Here is a 25,161-nt window from a genome sequence, read left to right on the forward strand (position 1 = left end):
AGAAGAGATGGGGAAAACATGTTAGCCGCCATAGAAAGACCCTCACCAGATTGTGGACGCAGCCCCAAGAATAAGTAGCTAACTAACCATACTAAGTGCTAAAGTGCTGCTCTAACCACCAAAAATGAGATCATTTGCAGAAAATCTATATCTATATAAAAACCTATTTAAAAAAAGAAAATCATTAAAGCCACACAAGCTTATCAATGAAGCATTTCCTTTTTTGTAATTAAATGCATGAAAAAAGAATGTGCTGGCAACTCTCACCGACTGGAGACATTAATCTGTGTGTTCTTATTTATACAAATTAGCGGAACAAGACTGTGTCCTGCTGCCTCCTTTCACCAGCCACTCCTTGCGCTGTCAGTACGGTCGGGAGGAGCTGGAACAACAGCACGTTTCAAGCATGCTCCAAAGCTTCCCTCCCTATTTCCATTCCCCTTGATGTGTGCGCAGCTAAGCCGGAAAAGTAAAGAGGAGGGCCCAGGGTGCATTATGGGCATGCTTGACTACCAATCACACGTGTTTCTCCACCCTTCCTGTCTTTCCCCTCTCCCTCCCTTTCTCTTAGGCCCCTCCCACTGTCTCTATGCACACCAACCAAAACAAAGTGTCAGGGAAAAAAGTGATAAGCAGAAAGCAGCTTCTGGGTTTTGCTTTCAAGAGCACTCCTGCTGAATTGATGTGTGTGTGTGTGTGTGTGCGTGCGTGGGGCGTTCACTCCCTTCTGCCACAGTAGCAACACATTGCAGCGACGTCGGTCCTGAACAAAAGGGTGAACGATACAGAGCCACAGGAGGACAACCTCAGGGATGTAAACGGGCTGAGAGGCCCAGCGTGACTGCACTTCTCAGGGAGGAACTCAACCTGCCCTTCGTGCCCCAGAGGAAAGACAGGTTGGCACGCCCGACCAGAACAGCTACCCGTCTCCGAGCTACGGCAAACACTGTTCTGAGTGTTTTGTCTTTTTGCTTTGTCTTTCATTTATACACCCAAGTCTTTTCCTTCTTGGAATTCCTGCACCTGCCCTTTCGCACGTTTGCCTTTCCCACCCCTCAGGCGAGATGTCAGAAGATGATTGCCGCTCACCCATCGGCCTAGACTGCTGCAGCTGCTGCTTGGACCTCGCCAGTGGCTTTGATGACTCCATGTCCAGAAACTCGGCTCACGGCCTCGGTACTACTGGGGGCCTACCAACAAGCCCCACCAGCCCCAGCGTCAGTCACTTCCGCCAGCTCCGAAGCCAGCTGATGTACCAGAACCTGAATACAGACAAGCTGAACAACATCATGCGGCAGGACTCCCTTGAATCGGTGGTGAGGGACCCCTGCTTCCTGCTCAATGAGGGCATCTGCAACAGCGACATTGACCAGACTATGCTGTCCATTCTACTTTTCTTTCACAGGTATGGCTGTTCTTCATGTACACACTTATCCGATTATATAAGGACTGAGTATAAACAGCATTTTATTAGGACATTACATTTTAACTTAGGCTGAAAGTAATTTCACATCCTACCCCCCTTTAAGTCCATTCTGTACAAAGGCCACCTTTTTTGTCTTTTGATCTGTGTTTACATCACATTCTGACTTGCTTAGGACTAATCATTTACTTAAATGTACTGAAATGAGCCAGATAGTTTAAGATGGTTATTATAGCATAAATTATATGTGTTTCATCAAATGCTAAGTCATTTCGGTATGCATGCAGAACACACAACTATGTCACTCAGAGCGTGTATTGACATTAAACCCTTCCACGGCTTCCAGAAAGCACATAAGCACACATCGCAGAATGCGGATAAAGGAATAATGATATGACGTTTCGTATAAACACTTAAATTCTATTTCCACTCATGTAACATTTTCATTTAACAATAACTGCAAGCTAATATTTGTACAATCAAACAAACAAGCAAAAAAACCAAAAGGAAAATGTTACCAAACACAAGCTTATTTTAAAACATATTGTCATATGGCTCCAATTAAAAAGTTCCTTTAACTCTAAAGGTCAATCACAGGTGCAAGGTCACCTTGCAGCGTTTCTGCTGAGAATGCCAGCAGCGCGCCAGCAATTTCTGCTTCAAATTCAAAGTAATCATCTTGTCACAGCTTGTGTTTTGATTGCAAAACTCACAAACAGGAGCCAAAGTTGGCGTCGGGTGGTTAGTGTAAGATGTACTTACTGAAGGACTATCTGGTTATTGCTGCAGTAATAGCTGGAGCGCTACGGGCTTTATCGCTCTGTGCGTATGCTATAACAACTGAAAAGCTACGCCTCTGCCTGATCATCATCATGCTATGGCAGACATTTCAATGCCATTTGATAACATTCATCTGATAGGATAGAAATCAAAGAGTGTTTCCCCCCCACCCCTTGTTTTACTCTTGTCCAGTGGTGTACGAGAGGAAATCTCGTTATCGAAGATTTTCCTGTTTCTGATCAATTCCTGTCGAGAGGCTTCCGTTTCATCCTCGACTATAGAACAGAACTTATCGACGAGCCTTATAAATTAGCCTCTCTTGAGGATGTCCTTTGAAACGTTTTGTTTTTCTTGTTCCATTAACCACTTGTGACAATTCGCACATTTCAAACCAAATACTGGATAAAATAAAATGAAGTAACAAATAAATAACAAAAACAATTATCGTTAATTAATCCATAATGGATTTTGTAATGAATCAATCAAGTTTTTAGCCTTGTAATCTCACTTAAACACTGATAAAATATGCTTAGTCTCAACTCAGTAATAACATTTGCAGTCACTCATTCATTTATTTTGGGATGCTATCTCTCATATTGTTTGGGTAATTGTCTTGATCAATATTTCCTTAAATATCTGTAGAAGACAGGCTGCCATTTTATCCATTTAGCCTGTGTTTTAACTCATCCTAATTATTCTGTGTGCTACAGTGATTAAGGCCGATTTGATCTCTCCTGGTGATGAGTGATTCACCTCGAGCACAAACAGCACTGTCGAGTTAAAACAATTTATTTGCGGCGTAGCTGCTGAGAGCGATCGCTCAGCCGTATAGCCCTCGTCTACTCCGAGGACGTGAAGCAGTGCCAAGCTCTCAGGCAAACTCTTGAAAAGGCTTTTGTATTAATTGTTTTGACACCCAAGACACCGCAGAATACTTTACATCTCCATTTGTTTGACCACAGAAAGGCTATTGGAAGAACTTGCATTCTACTGAGCTACATAAGAGCTGCTTAAATAATCACTGCTTGGTACCTTTGAAATATTATTGATCTTCCCGTCAGGCAGCATTATCCAATCAAGGACGAATTTGATTTATTGATATTAGATAGGGTGTGTCTTTATGATAATACAGGCTGAAGAACAAGGGTAAAGAAACTTTAGGTTGAGCGACGAAGCACTGGGTCTGGAAATGAGAGCTAACAAAACCAGTTAACAAAGGGGAAATGCATTTTTATTGTTTTTTTTATTTTTTACTTCAGGACAATTCTCATACTTGAAGATATACTTGTGTATGCTGTGAAAAGTCATTATTCATTGCAGTATTTATAGTAACATATCTGGAATACTTCTTGCAGTGCTTTACTAAAAATGTTACACAGTAGTTATTTCTAATATACTATTCAGCTTAGTTGTTTTATAACCCATATCAAAACCGAAAATGTATCTACAAATATTTATTTGCACACATGCTTGTCAGACTAATCAGTTAAAACAGGAAATCTGATTTGCTGTGCTGAACTCTGTGCATCATAAGCCTACTTTGCGTGTTAGGACATATTCTCAAGTGAATATGTGCACAAATGTGTTCTGTAAATGTTTCAAGGGTGACAGAAATGTGCCGATGAGAGTTTGAACTCATTGGTCTTATTTGGTGTTTAGTGAACCTGGAGCAGATAAGATTGATTTCTGCAGGATCAAACTAGAGATGATTTAGTTTGAGGTATAAAGAACAACGCTTGGCTGGAACAGGAGTGACACTCTTGGCACCTTCACCTTAGGCACTTAGCCAGTACTTAGCAACGATTCAACACCATCACATGCCTGCTCGGAAGGGTCGATGAGCATACACAATATTATAACAGGTCAGTGCAATAGAAAAGGAAAAAACAGACAGACAGACATCGGCAATATAAAATATGTCACCGAGTTTCGCAGCCCTTGTGAAATTGGCCCAGAGCTGAAAATGAGGAAGAACTTTAAAACGAGTTGAGAAAGTCTGTTGTTGCAATGTTCTAAAGGAAAAGAAGGTGAGAAGGAACAAGTGCAGGCAAGAAACTGCTTGGTATGTGTTTGGATAAAAAGGTCGGTCTACTTAAAAATATACACTTTTTATGTCTGATTATACACCACATTTGTGTAGTGTATAATAAACTGTACAAAATAGCAGTAAAAGTATTCTAAGAAAACAGCTCTGCCTCTGACTTCATTTCATTTTCTGCTATTTGCACTTCTGGCCCTTTGCTAACCTTCTCACAGTGATAGCATCTCCTCACTTTGGCCTGAGATGATGACTCGGTCCAGTTGACGACTGAGCATGACCCAACCCTGTTACACTGGAGCGGAGACAGCATCCTGCTGCATCAGAAACCCCACTGAACCATAGAGTTATACTCTGTGATCCAAACATAAAACTCAAAATGCCTTCGCAACAAGTCAAATAGCAAGGTGAAGACACTTTTCCTATTATGACAGATGATAACCAAACTCAGACAAAGGACCATGTGATTGAGACAACGCAGGATCTAAACTCAACCCCAAGACATGGGGTGCCGATCATATGTCATACTATGGCCGTGCTGGATTTCGATTGGTTGTGCTGGTCAATGTAGCAGGAACTTATGAGCTAACATGTGCAAGAGGACTGAAGGAAAGGATGGCAGGAAAATTAAATGGCAGGTCAAAACATGCCAACGAGAAGTCGTTCTGGCTGAACGTTCACTCGTGCCTCATGTCTTCCAGCTTTGACAGCAAAGTTTTTCCATAGAATAATTACTATATAAATGGCTTGTGGAAGAACTGGCAGAGGGGTCGTGGTACATTACCGTTTGATCCTTTTTTATAGGATGTTTTTTTATTATTTCTCTCAATCAGGCTCTGTGTAGAGATTGAGGAGCAGTTTCCAAGTTTAATCTTGAGTGGATGATTAGATAATTTTCCCCGTACAGGTGCATTACATCACACAGAAACGAGAGATTGTAAATTCTAGCAAGAATTTATAATTGCTATTGCCTGACCCAGGATTACCATGCCCATATAAGGCATTTATCCAACTACGTTTGAATCTTGACCCTTTCAATTGAATGGCTCTAAACAATGTTACTTGTTCAGCAAAAACAACAGGCCTTACACAACTGAGGTTATATAACATGGTAGTTTGCAGGTGGCTGCGGCCAGAGATGTAAACAAAAACAGGGATTAGTAGCGAGAGGCGTCAAAAGGAAAGGATGTCTGGGTGGAAGAACAGAATCGTGGCCAGACAAGTCTCAGAAGCCGATCCAAAACAATACAAAAGCCCAGAAGGAGAGGTCTGAGCTCTGTTCATGGAAAGAGAGGCAGGACTTGAGCTCCAGAACAAGTCAGGAGTAGACAAACAGCCAGACAGGAAGGAAATGCAAAGACAAAACCTAGACAGGACTTGCTAAAAACATTGTGCTGTGTAGATGCTTGATCTAGACAGAGTGCTGGCATCTGTAGCTAAAGGCACCATTGATTCTAGAGCGAAGGGAAGGCATCCTAATCCTCTTTAGGCAGCAGGAAATTCAAAGTCACAGTGAGAACATATTGAATGGTTTCTTCTGATCTGTTAAAAACAGGCAAAAGGTGAATTCACATTGCATTATGACAGACTGTATGTTTGCAACACTGATTTTTGCATATATTGATCAATTAAAGAGGGTTTTTTTTACTATAATGGAACTCTTAGTTTGTTAACTTAATAACAATTGTTTACTTGACTTGAAATAATAAAAAGAGACAATGCATAGAAAATATCCAAAAGAATAACATACCCAGAATATTTTACAGTGTACCAGTTTTGTGGCTGAAATGTGTCAATAAATGCCAACATAACCTCTTGTTAGCATTAACTTTAAGAAGTTGTTCAACTGCGAAGTTCTCACTAGGAACAGATGGGCCTGAATCTTGCAATGCAGGTTGTTACTTAACAAGTTCAAGTCTGAAAAACTTGAAGGATGCATGTTTTGTTGTTTGCATGGTAATTGTTGCCAATAACAACTACATTCAGACTTAAACTTTATATTATAAACTAATAAGACTTCACAATGACACAGAGAGCAGATACCTTAATAATAATAATAATAATTCCATGTACGCTTTAAATCAACCAATCCTGTACTTGTTTAGAAATACAGTTCGCTACAAGGGTAATTTATGAGTCATCTATACCCTGGATGACACACACGCGCACACACACACACACACACCTACACACCTGCAGCATACAGCAGACAAAGGTGACACTGTATTATGTCTGTCTTGACACGCCACCATAGCCGAATCCAGCTAAGCTCTTTTGTCCCGAGTGACACAGAGAGGAGATGTACCGGAGGTGGATTATCTATAAATTATTGCTGTCCAGAGATTAAAACATTTGAGAGATTAATTAATTATGATATGTAATTAATCTCTTTTTTACTCTCACCGAAAAATTGCTGAAAAAAATATTCATCTAAATCAAACACAAGTCAATCATTACTTATTCCTCTCTGCACCTCAGGGTTTTTTTTTGTCGTGTCCTGCTGGACTTTTATAAGTCTGAGGGAAGGAGGGAGGCTGGAGGGGTTACGGTTTGCAGTCGCAGCCTTATCTCTTTGGAACATGCCTATAGGCGACTGTTGAGATAATAAGGCAGCCACCACAAACACTTCCCCACACTGATCTGTGCTTTAGTGTGAGTAATAGCACATACGCATTATATTATATACAACAAGGGGGACTTCCTTGCCATCTTGTAATCACACTGGAGCTCACACAAGACAATGTGCTGTACTAATACAAAGTCCTCCGAGAGCTCAGAGGCAATGGCAATACACATGATCCCAATGATGTCCTTGATAGAACCCTTGTTCTTCACATCCGAGTTTGCTCAAGAATTCACCAAATATGTTGGGATGTAGACTTAAAGAGATTGTTTTTTGAAACCAAAACCAAGATATGGGAGGCGGCCATACACCAGTAAATGTTTCAAAGGTAAAGGTGGAGAAATATATCACCGAATATATGACAGGCAATGGTGCTGAGCTAAAAACTGTTGTTTTAAATGTGTCCAAATCCTCTTCCCTTGTTTCTTTGTGTTATGGTTTTTAACTCATTTATCTGGGCGGATTGTCCTGAGAGGATATTCAGTCTGAAGCCGACCTTAAATTTCAAAAAGTTAATAACCCTTTTTGTGTACCACCCAGGCTGCTTTCATTAACATGGGATTCCCATTGTGACCTTTCCTGTGTGATGAAGTTAAAGCTTGGCTGTGGGGAGAAACAGCTCTTTGGAGTGGAAGCAAACGTTTTTCCACAGCTTTGCCCTTTCAATCCACGAGGAAGGAGCAACAACAAAGACACACACATCCTGCCAGATATTTCGCTTTTAAGGCCTGCCATACCCATAATTCATTTCAAATGAATTATCATACTGATTCCACTCATGTTCCCCTCTGGATGCTTTTTTTTTTTTGTTACAGTCCCTTGTGTTACTGTTTGAGTTGTTTTCTCATCACAATAGACTGCGTACGCCACAGTGTTTTCCAGGGAGCGGGTCTGAGCTAAGCCTGTCATTAGCCTGTCTAATTTCTCCCTTGGTACTATTCACTTACAGGATGGGTACATGATACACACACACACACACACAAGCACAAAAATGTGTGTGCATACATTGTAATACCTATCAGAGCTTGAGCTTGCCATTTCTTAGTTCATGCACATATGTGGGCAGCCTTGAAAAATCAATTGACGCGTGCACACAGCCACATACACACTTACACAAACACAATTCCGATATGTTTTCTCCCACGGGTAATGTTAGACATACGGTACTTAAGCAATGGTGTTGCCACAGCTCATTATGGAGAAGTTCCCCCAGCTACTCTGACAACAGCTACGTCTCTGAACTTCTGCAGGGCTTGGAGACATGTCAGGAGAGGTTCAGCAATAGGACCCATCTCTTTTTCTATTTTTAAAGTTTCTGGACATCTGCTGTTTGGCAATGTAGCCTGTTTTTCTTTCCTGCTGTACTTCTGTGTTCTCAAGTTAGTAATTTTGAGCTCTTTAGGGTGGATGTATAATTTTAGAGCCAAACATTGTGTCAGAAGTGGCTGTGCTGTTATGCAATGGACGTAAAATAATACTTTTATTCAGGGGGCATATGTAAAATAGATTTATACTGCACTCTGACCTCTGACTCTCTTCCCACAAACACATCTACCACACCTGAGTGGCATTTTTATATTTAGTGCAATTAAAATTTTCTTTTGTGTTTACCACTTTTTAAAAAATGTCTCACCGCCTCCTCACCTACCACAAATATGTGTGGGAATTCCTGCATTATACAGTCATCTGTCATTACATCAGGCTTTTGGAAAGCATTGTGACGATAAAAAAAAAAACCCAACAACAACTGAGAGACTATATTTTGTTGCCAAATAAACCTGTTCACACATTGATACAATGGATTGTTTTCATCAGATTTAAGTATGCAACAAGCTTCTTTGCTAAACCAAGATTTATTTTTTTGTCAGGGAGAAGCAGAACTTGGAATAAAGTCCGGGAAACACAACTCTCACTCTGAATTACAATTTATAGTATAAATCGTCTGGAAAGGCCAAATGGCAAATCTTCTTGAACCAAAATCAAAGTCTTACTTAAGTGTAATGAAAATGGTTTCCTGTTTGTCACTGACGAGTCCACATTTCCAAGCTCTTACTGCGTTCACTCTTTCCTGCACAACTCAAAACAGGCAAAGCTAAAATAATTAAATTGTGAAGAAAATCAGAAAAATCAACCTAAAAATAAATATCAAAGAAAAATAAACAGATACCTGCAAATGTACGGGGTTTTATTTTCTGACGAGTCGAAAACAATAAAAGTTCTCTTCACTGTAACTGAAGTAGAATGAAGGCGAGGCTTGCTGGATTGTGGACCAGTTTCATTCCACTGGCAGGAAGCAGAAGCAGAATGTTGACCCATCCTGCCAGCGTTTTCTCTCGAGATACCTTCTGGCAGACAAGAGCCTGAGACAGACAGAAATGAATGCTTGCCTTTGGAGTTTGTGATTTTCTTTCTTTTCCACCCGTTACGCAGCACAAAGGAAGAGAGGGAAATAAAGAGTGAAATGCAGCAGACTCAAAAGACTGAAAACAGGAAGCAGCACTTCAGTCTTTGTTTCTTTGCATTTACAAGACCCATAGAGAACATGAAGTGGCCTAGGCCTGGTCATACATGACATCCTGCATGCCAACATCATGACAACATTATGTTATGTAATGTGTCTCGATAGGCATTTTGATTAACAAAAGAAGACTGGATCTCACTCCCATGCTCTGCATCAGTGGGAGAACCCTGTAATGTACTGATGACTTCTCCAAATTGCACCGCACCTCTCGCCCAACCTCAGCTGGGAAAGGCTCCAGGAAGGAGCAAGTCACCACAGCACCTTAAAGTTCCATGAATCTCAACCACAGAACAGAGTCCCCACACGCTCCATGAATATGACGTGTTACTTTTTTTTCTTCTAGTAACACCGTTTCTATAATTCGCCTGACCTTTCTAGGGGTTAATGCAGTTAGTTATAATCATAAATGTTAGAATGCCGTCTAGAATCAGACTAAATAAGTGAATCCATGTTGACATTTATGGCGCAAACAGCTTTCACGGTGTTTAGACCAATGTCAACGAAGCAAAGGTCTCTCCGGGGACATGTTGAAGACACAAATTCTTTCATTTTCTTCATCTATAAACCTTGTGTACAAGCTCCAGTGCACACAAAGACCTAGTTACTACTAGCCTGAATCCAAGGTGTCATACACGGCAAAGTGGAGCCTGCATAATTCAGCCAAGAGCGAGAAGGAGAAAGATATTATGCAATACTCAAGGTCACAGCCTTTCAGAACTTGAGAGCCAATGGGGTGGAATTTAGTTCTGGTCGGGGAGTTCTTATTGCTTCAGGAGCAGTGCCTTTTGATGTGGAAGAAGTGAGTAGGAGGCCAGACTGCTCATGGACGCTTCACCTAAAGACAGAGCGTCATGCTCACAAAGGTCACCCTGAGCACGTCGGAATAGGAGTGTCTAGAAAGAAGCAAAGATGTTGGAGTTCCATCTGTTCTGTAACTATGTTAAAGATTTTTGTTGAGCAAAATGTAGTTGTTGTGTATTGCTATAGGCTCTTGAGGAAAAAATGTGTGGGAGGGAAACACTGGACGTATAAAATAGTAATAGTGTTGTAAAACATGCATTTCCCTTTTGAAGGTTTTTAGTGAGTTGTGAGGAGTCTTGGTCCGAAATGTCAAATTGACTGCTGTAAAATCTGCTGCAGCTGATTAGCCATAGGTCATTTTTATGCATTTTAAATACATTTCTGGACAGACGATAATGACTTGAGCAATCAGGACAAAGTTAGAAATTAAAACATCACATGATCCAAAATGTTGTATTTAGATAAATAATTATTACGTCAGACGTTTTCATAAAACAGAGACCAGACATTTCTGTTGCATTGTTCCTGCTCTGAAAATGAAATGGAGCAACCCGCAGTGCTGTCTCGACAGTGTGTACTGTGTATGCATGATGGTCAGTAGTGTAACATGTGGGTGTTAAAGGATGTCGCGGAGGGGGGGGGGTCGTAGGTGTATGTTCAGATACTCCATCCATGAAATAAATGCAGGTAGGTGTGCTATAGATGCGGCGTGCTCCTTCTGATTCCTTCACTCACCAGAAGCTACAGAACACTCAGAAAAAGACAGCTTTCATAATGCTTCCAAAAATAATACAATTTCTTTTTTATCTATAGAATGTAAGCTTGTTCTTTTTCAAGTTTATGAAAGTAGCTTGGTCTTTTTTTGTTTGTTCATAGACTGCACCGTATAGCTCTCTGGAGCGAGAGGATGCTATTGTAGCTCGTATCGGTAGGAAACTCAAAGAAACAGCCAGATAAAAAAAAAAAGTTCCTGGCTGTTTTTCTGTGACAATCAACAAGGTTGGATATAAAAAAAATAAAATACAAGCAAGACACTTCCTCCAATTCATACTCAAAGAGGAGATATCAGATTCAGACAAAGCAGTGCTTGCCCCCCTGTGTATTTTCTGCTGTAATATCTAGGCCATTGCTCTGAGAACAGCGTTGCTGAACACCTCTCCCAGGGCCCGCCTGAATGGGAGAGTGTCTCATCTTCCTTATACATTTGGAAAAATAACTTCTATTTGCATATTATTGAAACAGCTTTTAGCACATAAAGTGAGTAATGAATGTGCGATGAGCATTTTGTGTTGTAGAGGTAATATATAAAACAAGTCAAATATTTGTGTTTAAATACATATATTTATATAATTGGCCTTTACCCCCCCCCCCCCCCAGATCTCAAGGTAATCATGTTTTTAACAGTTTATCTGAAGAACTGGGAGTACAGCCAAAACCGTCTATCAGAGGAAACACTGGCTAACTATAGAAAGAAGAAGAAAAAAGTTCCCTTACTTTCCTTTGCTCACTTCCTCAGTTTTTGCATTTTCCTGTTTGGGTGTTGTGCAGCGTTTGGTGCAGCCTTTGATGCAAAGAAACGGGGTGTCCTCAGGCTGCAGAGGGCAGCGACAGAATCACTTCACACTGATATAACAATGATAACAAATGTTCCCTAATGCTCCATCTCACAAATCATCTCCTCTGAATGCAACACACACACTATAGTGACCAAATCTTTTGTGTATAATGAGCGCTTGAAATATGCACCCAAATCCAGTTGTGCAATGACTCATCAACACCTGGGTCAGAATTATGTGCCGGTAAGTGTGTTCCACGTAATACCCAATCACTGATCAGATACACATCAGAGCCCTTAATTACCTCGTGTAAAAGGTAAAGCTGCCCTGAAGCATGCAAACACTGCTCAGAGGTTATGCAATCAGTAGCATAGGTCTGTCAATAGATGCTGGAAATATGTAGCTCAGACAGAGAAGAGAGAGCGAGAGAGATACAAACAAGCCAGATGACACAGATCGCAGGATTAACAATATGAACAGGATGACAAAAAGCCAAGTTAACCAGTCAAAAGAAAGACACCGTATTTTTTTTACCAATCTGGTTCATGTTACCGGTTCATGAAGTAAAAAGAGCTGCGCATTTAACTTTGAACTTTACAAGCATTCTGTGTCTCATCCTTTTGTGGCCTTAGTTTCCAGTGTGCACTACAATAACTAGATGTTTCAGGTTCATCAACCCTGCTGTTCATTAAGCACATACATGCAAAGCTTTGAGGAAACATGGTGGTTAGACATTTGGAAGGGGTTTGCTGAGTTGGAACATTCTCTGGCGGCAAGTCAGAAGTTAGAAAGTTTTTTTTTTCTTGACCATCCAGCCAACAAAGGAAGGATGAACGACACAACAAGCCGGCCAAGGAAGAAAGGAATGACTGATCCCATCGAAATGCTTTTTTTTTTTTTTTTTTACATATTTGCCAAAATACTGTATTGAACATTGCAGCAATCTCAGTCATTAATACCTCGCTCTCTTTCAAACGTGTGTTTAAATCATCAGCTAAATCCTATGATAGGTGTCAACGAAAGTAAAGGAATCCTCAAGTCGGATTTGTAAGCGTGTGAGCAGTGGCCTGCAACCGCTGAAAATCCACACGTCTAGACAAATGATGAAAAACAAAACGTGTAGTAGTTTCACGTGCGTTCTTGCATGCGTCTGCGTGCTTTGTCAGCTGACGTCAATCTTGTACATACTCCACTTATCTGCTTTATCGCTTGATTGTCTACGTGCACATTTTTCCTTTTTGCGTGCCGCCATGGGTTTGACCATCTCCATGTCATCTTGTGCCCGTGCTGCAATGCACACTTTTGTTTACATTGCATTGTGACCGCGTAATTATAATGCATTGGTTTTATTTGGCGCTTTTCTTACCTTGTGTACCTGGTATGTGGTGCATGTGTGCAAAACAGAGACAGTTCAGAAGTGAACTTTGGACCAGGTACACGCTGGAAGTCGCCCAATTGTTGACTCAAGCTGTTGCACAATGTCTGGTATAGGTAATTGTGTTCACTGTCTAATGTGCAACGTCAACCAGGAAAACGAGGTCACAGAAAGACATTCTGTCTTACGTTCGCTGACATCATGTGGAAGTATTTCCTGCGTGTTTCTCAGAGCCGACCTTACAATTTCATTTTTATGAAAGCCGAAATCATCTGCTGTAAAAATAAATATTCAACTTTAATTGAAATGGATTCTTGATTGAAACAAACCTGAAGTGAAAATAAAACTGGATGCAGCAAATGAAATAAAAAGTGAGCTGACATTACAGCTATTTTGCTCCTATTCAAACTTTGTTTTTTTAAAGAGGTGTCAACATTAGTATAATTTTTCAGCAAATTCAGTATAACATATTTATTTAGTTGAAGCGTTATAAAGCAGTGCATTCAGTGTGCTGATAAATTCTTTAAAGGATAATCCAATTGAAAAAGAGGAGCTTGCTTATTTGTCAAAGCAACACTCATTGCTGTTCAAGGGAGCATTAATGAGGATGCTGTGCAATTAGTTACGTTATTTTTCCTTCAGTTACGTGATTCTATTATCTGAAAAGCACAAATGTTATCATAGATCCCACAATAAAATCCCTATCTGTTGCTTTCTCCTCAATTCTGCTGCTCATCTACTATAATAATACTGGTAATAATAATTCTAATAAAAGGCAGACTTCTGGCTGTGTCTGAGGGGCCAGTGTTTGAGAAGTAAAGATATAATCTTTTTCTGCTTGTCCTCAGTCATTAGTAAAGACAATTGTCCAACATTTCAGGTTTGGAGAACTAGAATCTTCTTAAAATTAGCAATAGCTGCAAAATGTTCACGCTAAGTACCATCTTTAAAACATGACAAATGATAAAAGAGTGCCGTAGATCTTTAGGCAAGTAGATTATTCTTTGTGAATAAGACACATGGAAATCTCTTGAGTTGAATCAGACTAAAGAGCCCAGTAACTAAAATAACTCAAACCTATAAAGCATCCTAAAGTCTTCAATAACTCACTGACTTTTAGTTTTTCCCAACTACTTTATAACTGACACAAATAGTCCTTATTAACGTTCCAGAAATCAGCAGCGAGATGATGTCATGCTTGCGCTTTAATAGCCCGAATGGATTTCTTTTTACAATCTTCACACGGGTGGCCGACGTCCAGATAGGTTCGGTTTTCTCCTTCGGGAGATGAGGTTGCCTTAATTGCACATTCTCATTAAGGTTTCTTGTTAAACTGCAACATGTCTGAGACTTGGAACGGGGCCCTCACATCTGTTCCCGCTCTCATCTGTCTCATGCCCGTACTGTCGGTGGGGGATCCTCGCCACAAAGTTCACACAGTCTTCAGCCCTTCTGACACTGTGCCTCTGTGGGACTGGACAGATTGAGTGTCCCGACAGTTTCTCAAAAGTTTTCATTTTTAAATCGATTTAGCCGGGGACAATCACAAGATGGTAAATTTATATGGCTTCTTTTTCTGCACCATCCCACAGCTGCACCTTGAGTTCCCTTTTGAGAGGAAGTAATGGCCTGTGAATGCATGGCTTTGATACCACTTTGATGGGATTGCTTGAATTTGTGTGCATATTTGCATATGAAAACAGCATCGTTTGGAATCCAACGGCACAGATGCTGTGTCTATAGCAATATATCAAAGTTTACAATAGTGTTGCCTCAAGTTAATAAAATAAAATAAAAAAACAAAGATCCCTGAAGACAACATTAAAGATCTGCAGAATGTATTTGGCACAAAGAAGAGGTTTCCATAAGTCCCGCTTTGAATCTTTACACGAGCGTGCAACACCTTTACATACATTTAGAATAGCTTAATAGTCTTTATTCTCTTGTTGTTGATGAATATTTTCCACATCTCCGTCGGGTTCCCAAGGGCAGAAAGGGACAAATAGCTGCATAATATGCTACAAGTTAAGTCTAATTTATCACAAAATAGAACAATCCATGAAATGAGGCTATTTTTTATATCATTTCTGGGTGATTTATTCTTCTACTGGAGGATCTTCGTGGAGTTATCTATCACACAAAGGGATCTTTAATGTTCATCCATTTAGCCACCACAGCGTCCTTCAGCAATGACCTCCAATAACTCTAAAATTATCTATGGGAATTGTATCATTGCCCAATCGTCTTCTTGCAGGTGACAAGGGATTAGCTTTAATTCTCAGCGGAGAAGCCTGCTGGAGTCTGTGGGAACGATTCTGTGTTTGGATGACACCGACAGTGAGAGTCAGCAGGGTGCTTATCATCCAGTTAAATCCAGATCGTGCTGACAAGGCCGGTCCCTGCATGTACAAACACGTATGCAAGGATCATACACAAGGGCACACAACAACCCGAGAGTGCACACAAACACGCAACAGTGGACAGTTCATGGAGGGCCACGCTCCCTCCAACGCTGCCCCATTTAACGGTGACTGGGGTCACACAGCTGCAAGTTCGGCCGGACACGCAGATGGAGAAAGATGTGGGAAGTATTGAAAGGGGGAAATATTGAGAGGGAGGAATGGACTGAATAATGAAGCGATGGAGAATAGAGAAGAAACAAAGGAGGTATTATTTCTAGGCATGGACAGAAGGTGGGAGAGGAGAATTTCATTATTTCATTCATTTGCATAAACTGAACCAAGAATTACACTTAGAAAAAATAATGTGACATTTTTTAAGATAGTTTTTTTTTGTCATCCTCCTTGTTTTTATTTTTTAAAGACGTAGCATTATAGCTGAAAGGTTTTGCTTTAACCATTTAAAGCCCGCCCCATGAAGTAATAGTCAGAACACTCTAATTTTTGGAAAATAAGGTCTTAATGGTACCTTCTGATAAATTTGACAAAAAAAACAAAAAACTATTTTTTATAAAAGTGCTCTAATAAAGGGTTAATGTCACTCATAATGTCACTTTTTCTTTATTTTCATATTTGATAGAACGTATCTTTACTTATAGATGAATGTGGAATTACCTGGAAGTCATATAAAAACACTTTTTCAATATGTTGCTGTATCAATCAAGGATCCATGGCAAGCATTGCTGTATTCATCACAAAGTGATTTCAAGGTAGAAATTTGGGACACAAAAATGTGAATCAAATTTCAATAACAATGAGAAAAACTATATCTAAAATAGCATTCGGTAAATCATTTTAATCTGCTGACTGTCTTCAAAGAGACATATCAGGCACGTCACAGTGGTGGAATGTCAGGTTCACTGGGTTCATTTTTAACCTCAGGTCAGGGCTGTTTTTCTGATGGGAAATATGAAGAGAACATTTCTAAATGGAAATGTAAGCCTTGCAATTGACATGTTTTCATTAGATACATTTCTTCAGCAGCACAATCAGGAGTATGACTTTTGAATTTAGCCCACCTTTTAAATACTTTTTTCCTCTTTTCCCCTCCATCTGTAAATTAAGTTAACATTTGCCACAACACATAAATAAAATATTTTTCTGAACGTATCAGAGGGTTATTCATTCGATAACTTAATATAGATATATTCTCCAATGTTTTGGCTTCCAGCAAGGGATCTTTGTGAAAAACAATGGGTGAAACATAACCCAACACTCCTATAACAAACAAAAAGAATCAATTTCCTTTTATTCTCCCGACACGCCACCGGTGCCGTGTAATTACACACCCACATAGGGAAAATCTCTCACAGAGGACCAATAACGTCGGTTGAAAACATGCGAAGGTGAGCAAACGGCTCTTTATTTCCTCGACTCAATGAAGAGGGGGAGAAAACGAATCAGGATAAAGAGAAAATAAATACCACTTTTGCTGTCATAGCATTTCATGAGAGCTGTGATTTCATACATCCTGTATGTAGGGAATTAGTGTAATTAGAGTAGGTTTCCAGCCAGATTAGATACCATTTTAAGACTTTAAAGATAATACAATATGTCATGAACTCATCTTTAGGACAGGCCTGAGCTGCTGCACTAAGCACTTTGGCTAAATATTGGTTGCGTGTTCCAAACAACCGTCTTTGAATAGACTGCATTGAGGTGAGCGGCAGAGCGGAAGTCATTGAGTTGCATTTTTAGGAAAATTATTAGTTTTTGCTCCTGTACATCTCCTAAGAAAAAAATACTTATCAATCAGAACACACCAAAAGCAGGTTGCTCAAATCTGGATGTTTGACTTAATATTGAAACAATTATTATTTCCCTCTATAGACATAATCTCCTTTGCTATCAGGCATCTTCCTCCGTGGATGCTAAACTTTACGTGTTATCACTGAAGACCAGGCGTAAGCTGCTTCTTACTTGTTACTTGTTACTGTGTTGCCTTTGAGGATTATCTGAGGATGAGGATGGGGAATGCCTGGGTTCACAAGACAGTTCAAGAGAAGGCGTGTGATGGCAATGTTCTCGTAAAGGAGGGTGGTAGATACAATGTTCGACATGAACTGCCTTGCGTGTATTTTCACATTAAGAGTCATTGACGCGGTGCTGACCTTTCACAATATTCAGTATCAGACCTGTTTTCTGTAGCGGCTGTGTTTGAGCCGTTATGTCGTACCAACACATTTCTCCGACAGAAAGCGTGATCAGCATTTTGTTGAGGTATATCTTAAGTTGATTTCTCCTAATGGTGGCATCAGATCAGTGGATGCAGCATCGAAAGTGAAGCGGTGTTTCTCTCAGCCATGCATAATATCTTCATCCTCTGAAGGCGCCGCTCGTTTGATACGACCGATCACATAAAGTAATACTACATGCCATCCAAGGTTATGAATTGACAGCCTGCTAAATTTATTGGGAGTCTTATCAGCAAGACCGAGGCCTTGTTTATATTCATGGCTCAGGAGACACTTTCACGTACGTATAGAGGGGTCAGTATTCGCTGGCCGTTAGCAGACGTGCTGCCCATACTCACGTCTTCCTCTGAGGTAGCCTCTGGCAACAGTCCATGATGGAGATGTGTGTTCTTCTCAGGTGACACTCTCATGCACGCCATGCATTTGTAATTGGTGCAGCAAGACATGCACAGTAAAAAAAAAAGAAAAGATAAAAGATCCTGAAGCAATGCAAGGATACAATCTTTCTCCCCGTGTGGAATGTTCTCTCTTATAATCGGTGCACATCTCGAATGTGGGGGTGTCGTCATTATAATACAGCTGCAAATGTGCAAGCACGTTTCACCCTCATTTTTCATCAGCCATCGCTGCAGATCACTCGAGCGTTGTGTGACGTGGGTGGCTGTTGCACAGGGGACATCTAATAGAAACACAAAACTTTAGCATTGACTCGGCATGCGACAAACATCATCTTGCAAGAAGAGCTTGGGAGAAATGTCTCCGTGCTTAAAGCTGTTTGCACATGTACGGATACAGTTTTGTGTATAAACATCTTTTATTTGTTAAGGTTTGATTTAGAGTACTAAAAGCGAGCCAAGCAGAGAGGTCCTAGCAACTTTCTTTTTATATTCTTCTCTTCTCATGCCATTTATAATCCACCTGAATAATGTAGGAAGACTCCCCTCCATCTGTTTCTATATCTGAGTCTCAGCTGAGCTACGGGCAGTCACAGTGATTTCCCCGCTGCTAAACAGGACTACCACAGGAGTACAGGGTAATTCTCCCGCTTCTCATCGCCTGATATTTAAGCTGCCAGCTGCACTGTCACGGCATGAAATCTGAGATGACAGGCACTACGGGCCCGAATACCCAGTCAGTGCGCTTTCTGCTCACTTTCTTTCCACCTACTGAGAGTCAGCAGTTCCACGCTAAATGTTTTGTTGCATAACAGAAATTCTACTCAAACAAAAAAACAAACAAACCTTTTTGGGGGTTTGCAATGCAAACACAATTCATTTAGATCTTATTGACGTTTCTATTAAAGATACTGTTAAATAAAAAATATAATTGGTTTATAATCATAATAACAAAACTGATTATAGTGGGAGATTGACTATGTCATATTAGCACTATTGAAATCTGGACGCATGTCTTAGTAAACACATTGTTGTTTTGCTGCTGTTGGGCAATGGACCGCAGCAGCAGGCAGTGTTCAGAGAAACGCAGTGAAAAAAGACAGATAACAGCAGCCAGGCTTTTTTTTTTTTTCACGATTCTTTTTCTTCAACCTCAACTTTTTTTTTTTACACCTTGCATAAGAGTTTATACAGTTGTGTCACACATCATAAAACACAAGTTTAAAAGACCACCTCAAGCACAGAAAGTCATTTACATGAGAACTGTTCAACGGATTGCTGCATCAGGAAACCGATGCTTCCTATTACCCTAAAGTATCTCTGATTCGTAACGTCATAAAATCTGAGAAAATCCGCACGGAAAATTCCATTGTAAACACTGAGCCCAGGAACAAAACTGCCGTCGTAAATATTGCCCCTTGATCAGATGCAATATTCATTCATGACACCAGAGACCGACATAGTTCAAACATAGACTGAGAGGAAAATTACCCGCAGAGAGGATGGAAAAGTACCTCTGCGGTGTACCTGTATGCAGATGGTACAGGACGTTCCATGAAACATTTACTGTAACAAACAATAATAAAAGTAGTGATAGCAAAAGTTTACTGCTGTCATTTCAATCTAAATAAAACAAAGGCTCGTTAATTTCCTTAATCCGTTTAACATGAAAAGCAGATGAGATAAACTACGCCAAAGCGACGCTTACTGGTCGCACTGAATTTTCTTTCATTATTAGCAACAGTTTCTGGTGATAAATAAGTTGTTTTGTTTGTCGCGCTGACTTCACAAGAAGCCGGCCAGACTTAATGGTGCATTCAAGTGCTCCTCTTAAATTTGGAATCTGGCTTTTGCTTTTGTTTACAACTAAAGAGTTATTATGCAACGCAAAAACCGTTGTTGTTTATTGTGTTACAATGAAAGTGGAAAACATTTGAGGAAATGTATATTTAATATTTTTAATCACTTTTCAATAATCGATGTTTTAATGTTGTGGCATTTTGCAAAGTAGTTGCTTAGTTGCTTAGTTCTCGGACACGCACTCCATTGCATCATATTTCACGGTTTTATTTGTTACAATAATATTCAGTCTGTATGATAGTTGAAATAAAAAGTAAAAATATACAATTATCACAAAAATGAACAGCTTCGTCAAAACCCAAATATGCGAGCTTGGATGTTTTTTCTTAACTCATAATTTAATAAATAAAATTATTAAAGTGTCTATGAGATTCTTGCACGTTCGAAAGTAAAATCGTTTTTTTTGTTTGTCCCTGAAGGTCGCACAGTGTTAATTTATTCGACCCTGCGTGACCGCGTCAAATGACGTCATAAGCCAGCCTTTCAAATAGCAGCTGGTGGCAGAAATAGTATCAGACAGTCGCTCGTGTTAAACAGCGAAACTCCAGGACAGACTCGGCGCCGCCGCTCAGACAGCAACAGCGACAAACCCGGATTTACAGCTAGCATAAACAACCAGCCGCAAACGTGGCGAGAAGTATCATCCAAACGCGTGTGGTATTCAACATGAGCACGGAGATGTTCGCGAAAACACCCATGGAGGTAGCCGTGTACCAGCTGCACAACTACTCCATCTCCTTCTTCTCCTCGTTACTCGGAGGAGACGTCGTGTCGGTCAAACTTGACAACAGGTAAATATGCAACACGCGTTAAAAAAAACAACAATATTTATTTTAAGAAGCGTTTTTTTTTGTTTTTTTTTAAAGCGCGTCAATCGAACACGAGCCTCTTGTTTTTCTGCGGGCCTTCGTTGCAGTCAGTGCGTGTGGCTTTTCAAAATAAGAGTAAAATATCTTCTTGTTGTTCGGACACTAAATATAAAACACTCATCTTAAGCGCTGCACAAACGACACGAGGTACCAGAACAGTAAACAGTTTGCTCTTAAGTTATGCAAACGTTTTGTTTTCACAGAACGGAGGAAGCACCAATGTGTTTCTCTGAGAAATTGTTGTTAATTTATGGCCTGTCTTCCCCCCCCCCCCCCCCCCCCCGTTTCTTCTGCAGTGCCTCTGGTGCTAGCGTTGTGGCCATTGACAACAAGATTGAACAAGCAATGGTAAGTTGAGAAAACAAACACCAGAAAAAAGCAGAGATAAAAACCACAAGTAATCTAGGTTGCACCAGATGCATGCGTGTTCAAATGCCACCTAACACTAATCACGTTTCGAGGAATTCAACTCGTACTTGTACACGACCGTTATGAACCACAGATCTTCCCACAGCTTGCCCTGTGCATTCTGCAGAAACCCAGCTCTCTGGGAATGCCCCAGGAATTGCTTGAAGGCAGCTCAAACTGTTGCGTGTTTCTTTTTTTCTTGTGGCAAAAACAAAACAAAACTGAAATTAAAATACAGCACATATTCTGAAACATTCTGTAGTAGTAGAAAGTCGTGACATGTTTGTTTACTGCAAATCTCAGGAAGGGAATATAAAATGATGCTGTGGATAAACCAGCCTGTGCAACAATGAAAATCAGTTTTAATATCTATTGTTTCTTCTTCATAATCATAACAGGACCTTGTCAAGAACCACCTGATGTATGCAGTGCGCGAGGAGGTGGAGATCCTCAAAGAGCAAATCAAAGAGCTGGCGGAGAAGAACAACCAGCTCGAGAGGGAGAACTGCCTGCTGAAGAACTTGGCCAGCCCAGAGCAGTTGGAGAAGTTCCAGTCTTGCATCCCGGCAGATGTGCTGGACAACCAGAATGCCCAGCTGAGCACGGAGCGCCGGCGCCAGCAGCAGTCCTGTCTTCACAGCACTGCCTCTGTTGTGTAGGTGGGGGCCTCGGGGTGGGCAGAGCCACCATCTACTAACAGTAATGGACCTCCATTTGAATGAAGCGTTACAAATTGGCCGCCGCCGACCCTTCGATGCAACGAAGGCGACGCGTTGGGGCTGTAAATGATTGATGGGACACAAAGAACTGTTGACTCTGATGAGCACAAAACAGAACTTGGGATGCTCTGTCCGGAGGGGGGGCGCGTCCGTCCTCCGATACTGTCCAACTCGTTGTCGTAGTCTCTGTGTAGACGAATGTGCTGAGAATAGAGAGAGGACTAACTTAAGCACTGATGAGTGCTTGCTCTTAGAGATGTGGGGGTGGGGGTCCCCCCCCCCCCCCGCCTTAGAAAACCCTCCCAACACACACCCTTTGCTCTGTGAGGGATGTGAGGAGGCGTTGGTCAGGCTGGCCCTGCAGGCTCTGACTTGGACAGCATGGGGCCCGGGCTGCTCCCGGCCAGGGACGGTCCTCCATGTCTCAACGAGAAGACACCCTTCATGTGGATTTATCCAATCTTAAAAACAGTTTCAAGGACTCTCTCACACACACATGCCAGCGACACAATGAGGACTCCTGTACAGTGCATTTCTCTTATGACGATGTACATTTTAAGCATAACAAAAATAATCAAGAGAAGCTGAGGCAGCAGAGGTGATTGGTTAATCAGCGCTGGTTGACCGCTGTAATCTAGTATTGCCTGAAGACGAGGGGCTTGTGCTGCTTATGGGGAAGTTATTCCAGCTCTACACTTTTTTTTCTTTTTTTCTTCCATGATTCCACCCCAAACAGACAGTGGTTCTGAAACATTAGGCCACTGGCCTCTGTAGTCGGTCTTAAATGTATTGTTTTTTGCCATCTGAGCAGACCTGCCTCGCTTAGCCTAGCGGCTGCAATGTTCATTAAAAGCATCCTTAGGTAATCCTAGTGGGGATGGTAGGCACAGATTCCACGGCTGCAGATGCACTCCTGGCCTAAACAGCATAGTCCGATGTGACCCGCGTCTCGCTCGGATGCCCACTGGAAGACGATGGCATGACAACAGTGCCTGTCTGTAGTCAAAGGACCTTATTTTTTACATTGAGATCAGTTTTTGTTGTTTCTAGCTACCAAAGACTGTTTTTTTTTTATTATTATTCAGAGCGACGGAAACCAGGTGAACCAGGACCATGTGTAAAAGACTTCACAGGAAGTAGAGCTAGTACACGTAATGTTTCTGTGCTTTAATATACGGATGTATTGTTGCTGTATAGAATCCAGGAAGCAGTTGCTCACTGGTGTTTTCGATACGACTGCACATTTGCAATAAACCTTATGTTTACATAAAACGATACGTTGTCAGGTCGTCCTTTGTTCTGCGACTTCACCGCTGGGTAGAATGAAACTAACGTTGCAATATCACAAAGTGGAATATCTAAAGGTTTTTTTTAATCAGGAATTTGGGTATACAAATAGTACAATGTGCCTTCATATTGGATTAATTGATGTAGTACTTGTGCTTCATTTTGACATGTATACAAACTACTGTTCTGTAACTGGAGTGCGGGTGGACCGATAGCACAGCTCAGTCGTCCAGGATTTCACTGTCTTCTGAGTAGGGCTCAAATTCCTCATTGAAATTTCAGAGTAAACAACACATAGTTTGTACGTTGAACCTGCCGTTCTCGGAAGCCGGAGTCACTGCCTCACAGTGTCTCCGAACGCATGCTGATTTTTACTGACCTGTGTGAGCCTTGTTCTGTGTTTACAAGGAAGCGTGCAATTATTTTAAGATCGAGCATGTTAGAAACTATGGAGAAAACTACAAAATTATACAAACGCTGTACAAAACCAAAGACATTATGTCCGCTAATAGTAGCGTGCTAATAATCCCTTGTGACCAGCAGATTCCAGCGTTTTCACCATGTAGTATTTTCCCTCCAGACAAACTGGCAGCCAGTCAGTGTGGCCTGAGTGTAACAGGATATGCTCTGGCTTCCCTGGAACGTAGGCCAGTTTCACATCTATTTACCAGGCACAACATCAACTCTCAGTCTGGGCCCAGAAGCAACACCACCGGATCAAATGTCACCACAATAAAGACACAGTCTACCCCATGGCTCACTTTTCACATGTCACGGTGATCTCTATTGTGCAAATGCAAGTGATACTAGGTGAAAACCAACGGGCTTGATCCATGTTAAATGTGTTTTACATTTAATTTGTAGGCAGAATGTACAGCACAGTAAGAAAAGACAGTGTTTAACCCTTTATTGCCAAACTACTTCAGAAGTTTGATTCCCCCCCCCCTGCGAAAAAGCTGGCACCAGCCAACACATGCATCTGCATTTTCTATGAAAATAAATTTGTCAGAAGGTTCCATTAAGACCTTATTTTCCCCAAAATTTGAGCATTCTGACGATTACTTCATGGGGCGGGCTTTAAAGGGTTAATGCAACAAAGTGGCTTTTTATCACAACAAGTCTGTCTCCTATCCAGATACCTGAGTTAAAGCAGCAAGTCATGCTGCAGTTTAGTCATTAATTTGTTTATGCAGATTTAAACACACAAAAAATATGCTCAGTGTACGCGCTTGCAGGCATCCCAGAAGTCTAAAAACAGTGCTCAATTCCCTGCCTTGCTTTAGCATTCCCTTGCGGTTTCTATTTCTGGACTACTTTGGTAATTGTGTGCTCACATTCATCCATTTGTTAATAATTTAAGACTCTCCTATAAAAAGGCATCAACACGGAAGGTCTGAACCCCATTATTAGTCATCCCAGATCACCTCCCATGAAGTAAATATGAATAATAAATCAGAACACTATTTTATGTGCGAGAGGAGCTTTCGATATGTAATTCAAGCAGCCCACAGAAGGGTTGAGTTTTTATGCAATGATAAAGCAGAGGGACGGTTCAGGTGTAAATTCAGGGTTGTGCTGGAATAAACTAGCTCTTCCTCATCGCGGCCGTGCTGGCATAGCGCAGAAGCATTTGGTTTGCCCGCTTTCCATGCAGACAATTACCTGGCTAAATAAAGGTTTAAAGGTTAAATTAAAATACATGTAACACGCTTTCTCTGGATGTCAACACGCTGATCACGTCCAATGCAAAAGTCAGAGGCGACTCAAACATTTGTCAGTTTTCACCCCTGTGTCATGCTGTTGGGCAGAATCATGCAATACACATTTCCTGTTTTATATACGGCTCTGATTG

The 25,161-nt window shown here is 41.0% G+C and overlaps 1 protein-coding gene across 2 annotated transcripts; it reads left to right on the top strand.

The window, feature by feature from the left end:
- Positions 1 to 1,064: 1,064 nt before the first annotated feature.
- On the top strand, positions 1,065 to 23,294 carry tsc22d3 (TSC22 domain family, member 3). 2 transcript variants are annotated; one of them, XM_068740224.1, is made up of 3 exons: positions 1,065 to 1,405; positions 21,192 to 21,243; positions 21,702 to 23,294. In XM_068740224.1, the coding sequence occupies exons 1-3, from the start codon at positions 1,065 to 1,067 to the stop codon at positions 21,960 to 21,962; spliced, it is 654 nt and encodes a 217-aa protein (XP_068596325.1). In that variant the 3' UTR covers positions 21,963 to 23,294. The 2 variants fall into 2 exon arrangements, with proteins under 2 accessions (XP_068596325.1, XP_068596326.1); XM_068740225.1 differs by lacking the exon at positions 1,065 to 1,405 and adding an exon at positions 20,556 to 20,817.
- The last annotated feature ends 1,867 nt before the right edge of the window (positions 23,295 to 25,161 follow it).

This window comes from Brachionichthys hirsutus, chromosome 6 (assembly GCF_040956055.1).
Source record: "Brachionichthys hirsutus isolate HB-005 chromosome 6, CSIRO-AGI_Bhir_v1, whole genome shotgun sequence".
Taxonomy (NCBI): Eukaryota; Metazoa; Chordata; class Actinopteri; order Lophiiformes; family Brachionichthyidae; genus Brachionichthys; species Brachionichthys hirsutus.

Bases quoted from the DNA above. Each gene is read 5' to 3' on its own strand.
- tsc22d3 (XM_068740224.1), top strand. From the start codon at position 1,065: ATGTCAGAAGATGATTGCCGCTCACCCATCGGCCTAGACTGCTGCAGC. The intron at 1,406-21,191 runs GTATGGCTGTTC...TTTCTTCTGCAG, and splicing joins ATTCTACTTTTCTTTCACAG to TGCCTCTGGTGCTAGCGTTG. The intron at 21,244-21,701 runs GTAAGTTGAGAA...TAATCATAACAG, and splicing joins ACAAGATTGAACAAGCAATG to GACCTTGTCAAGAACCACCT.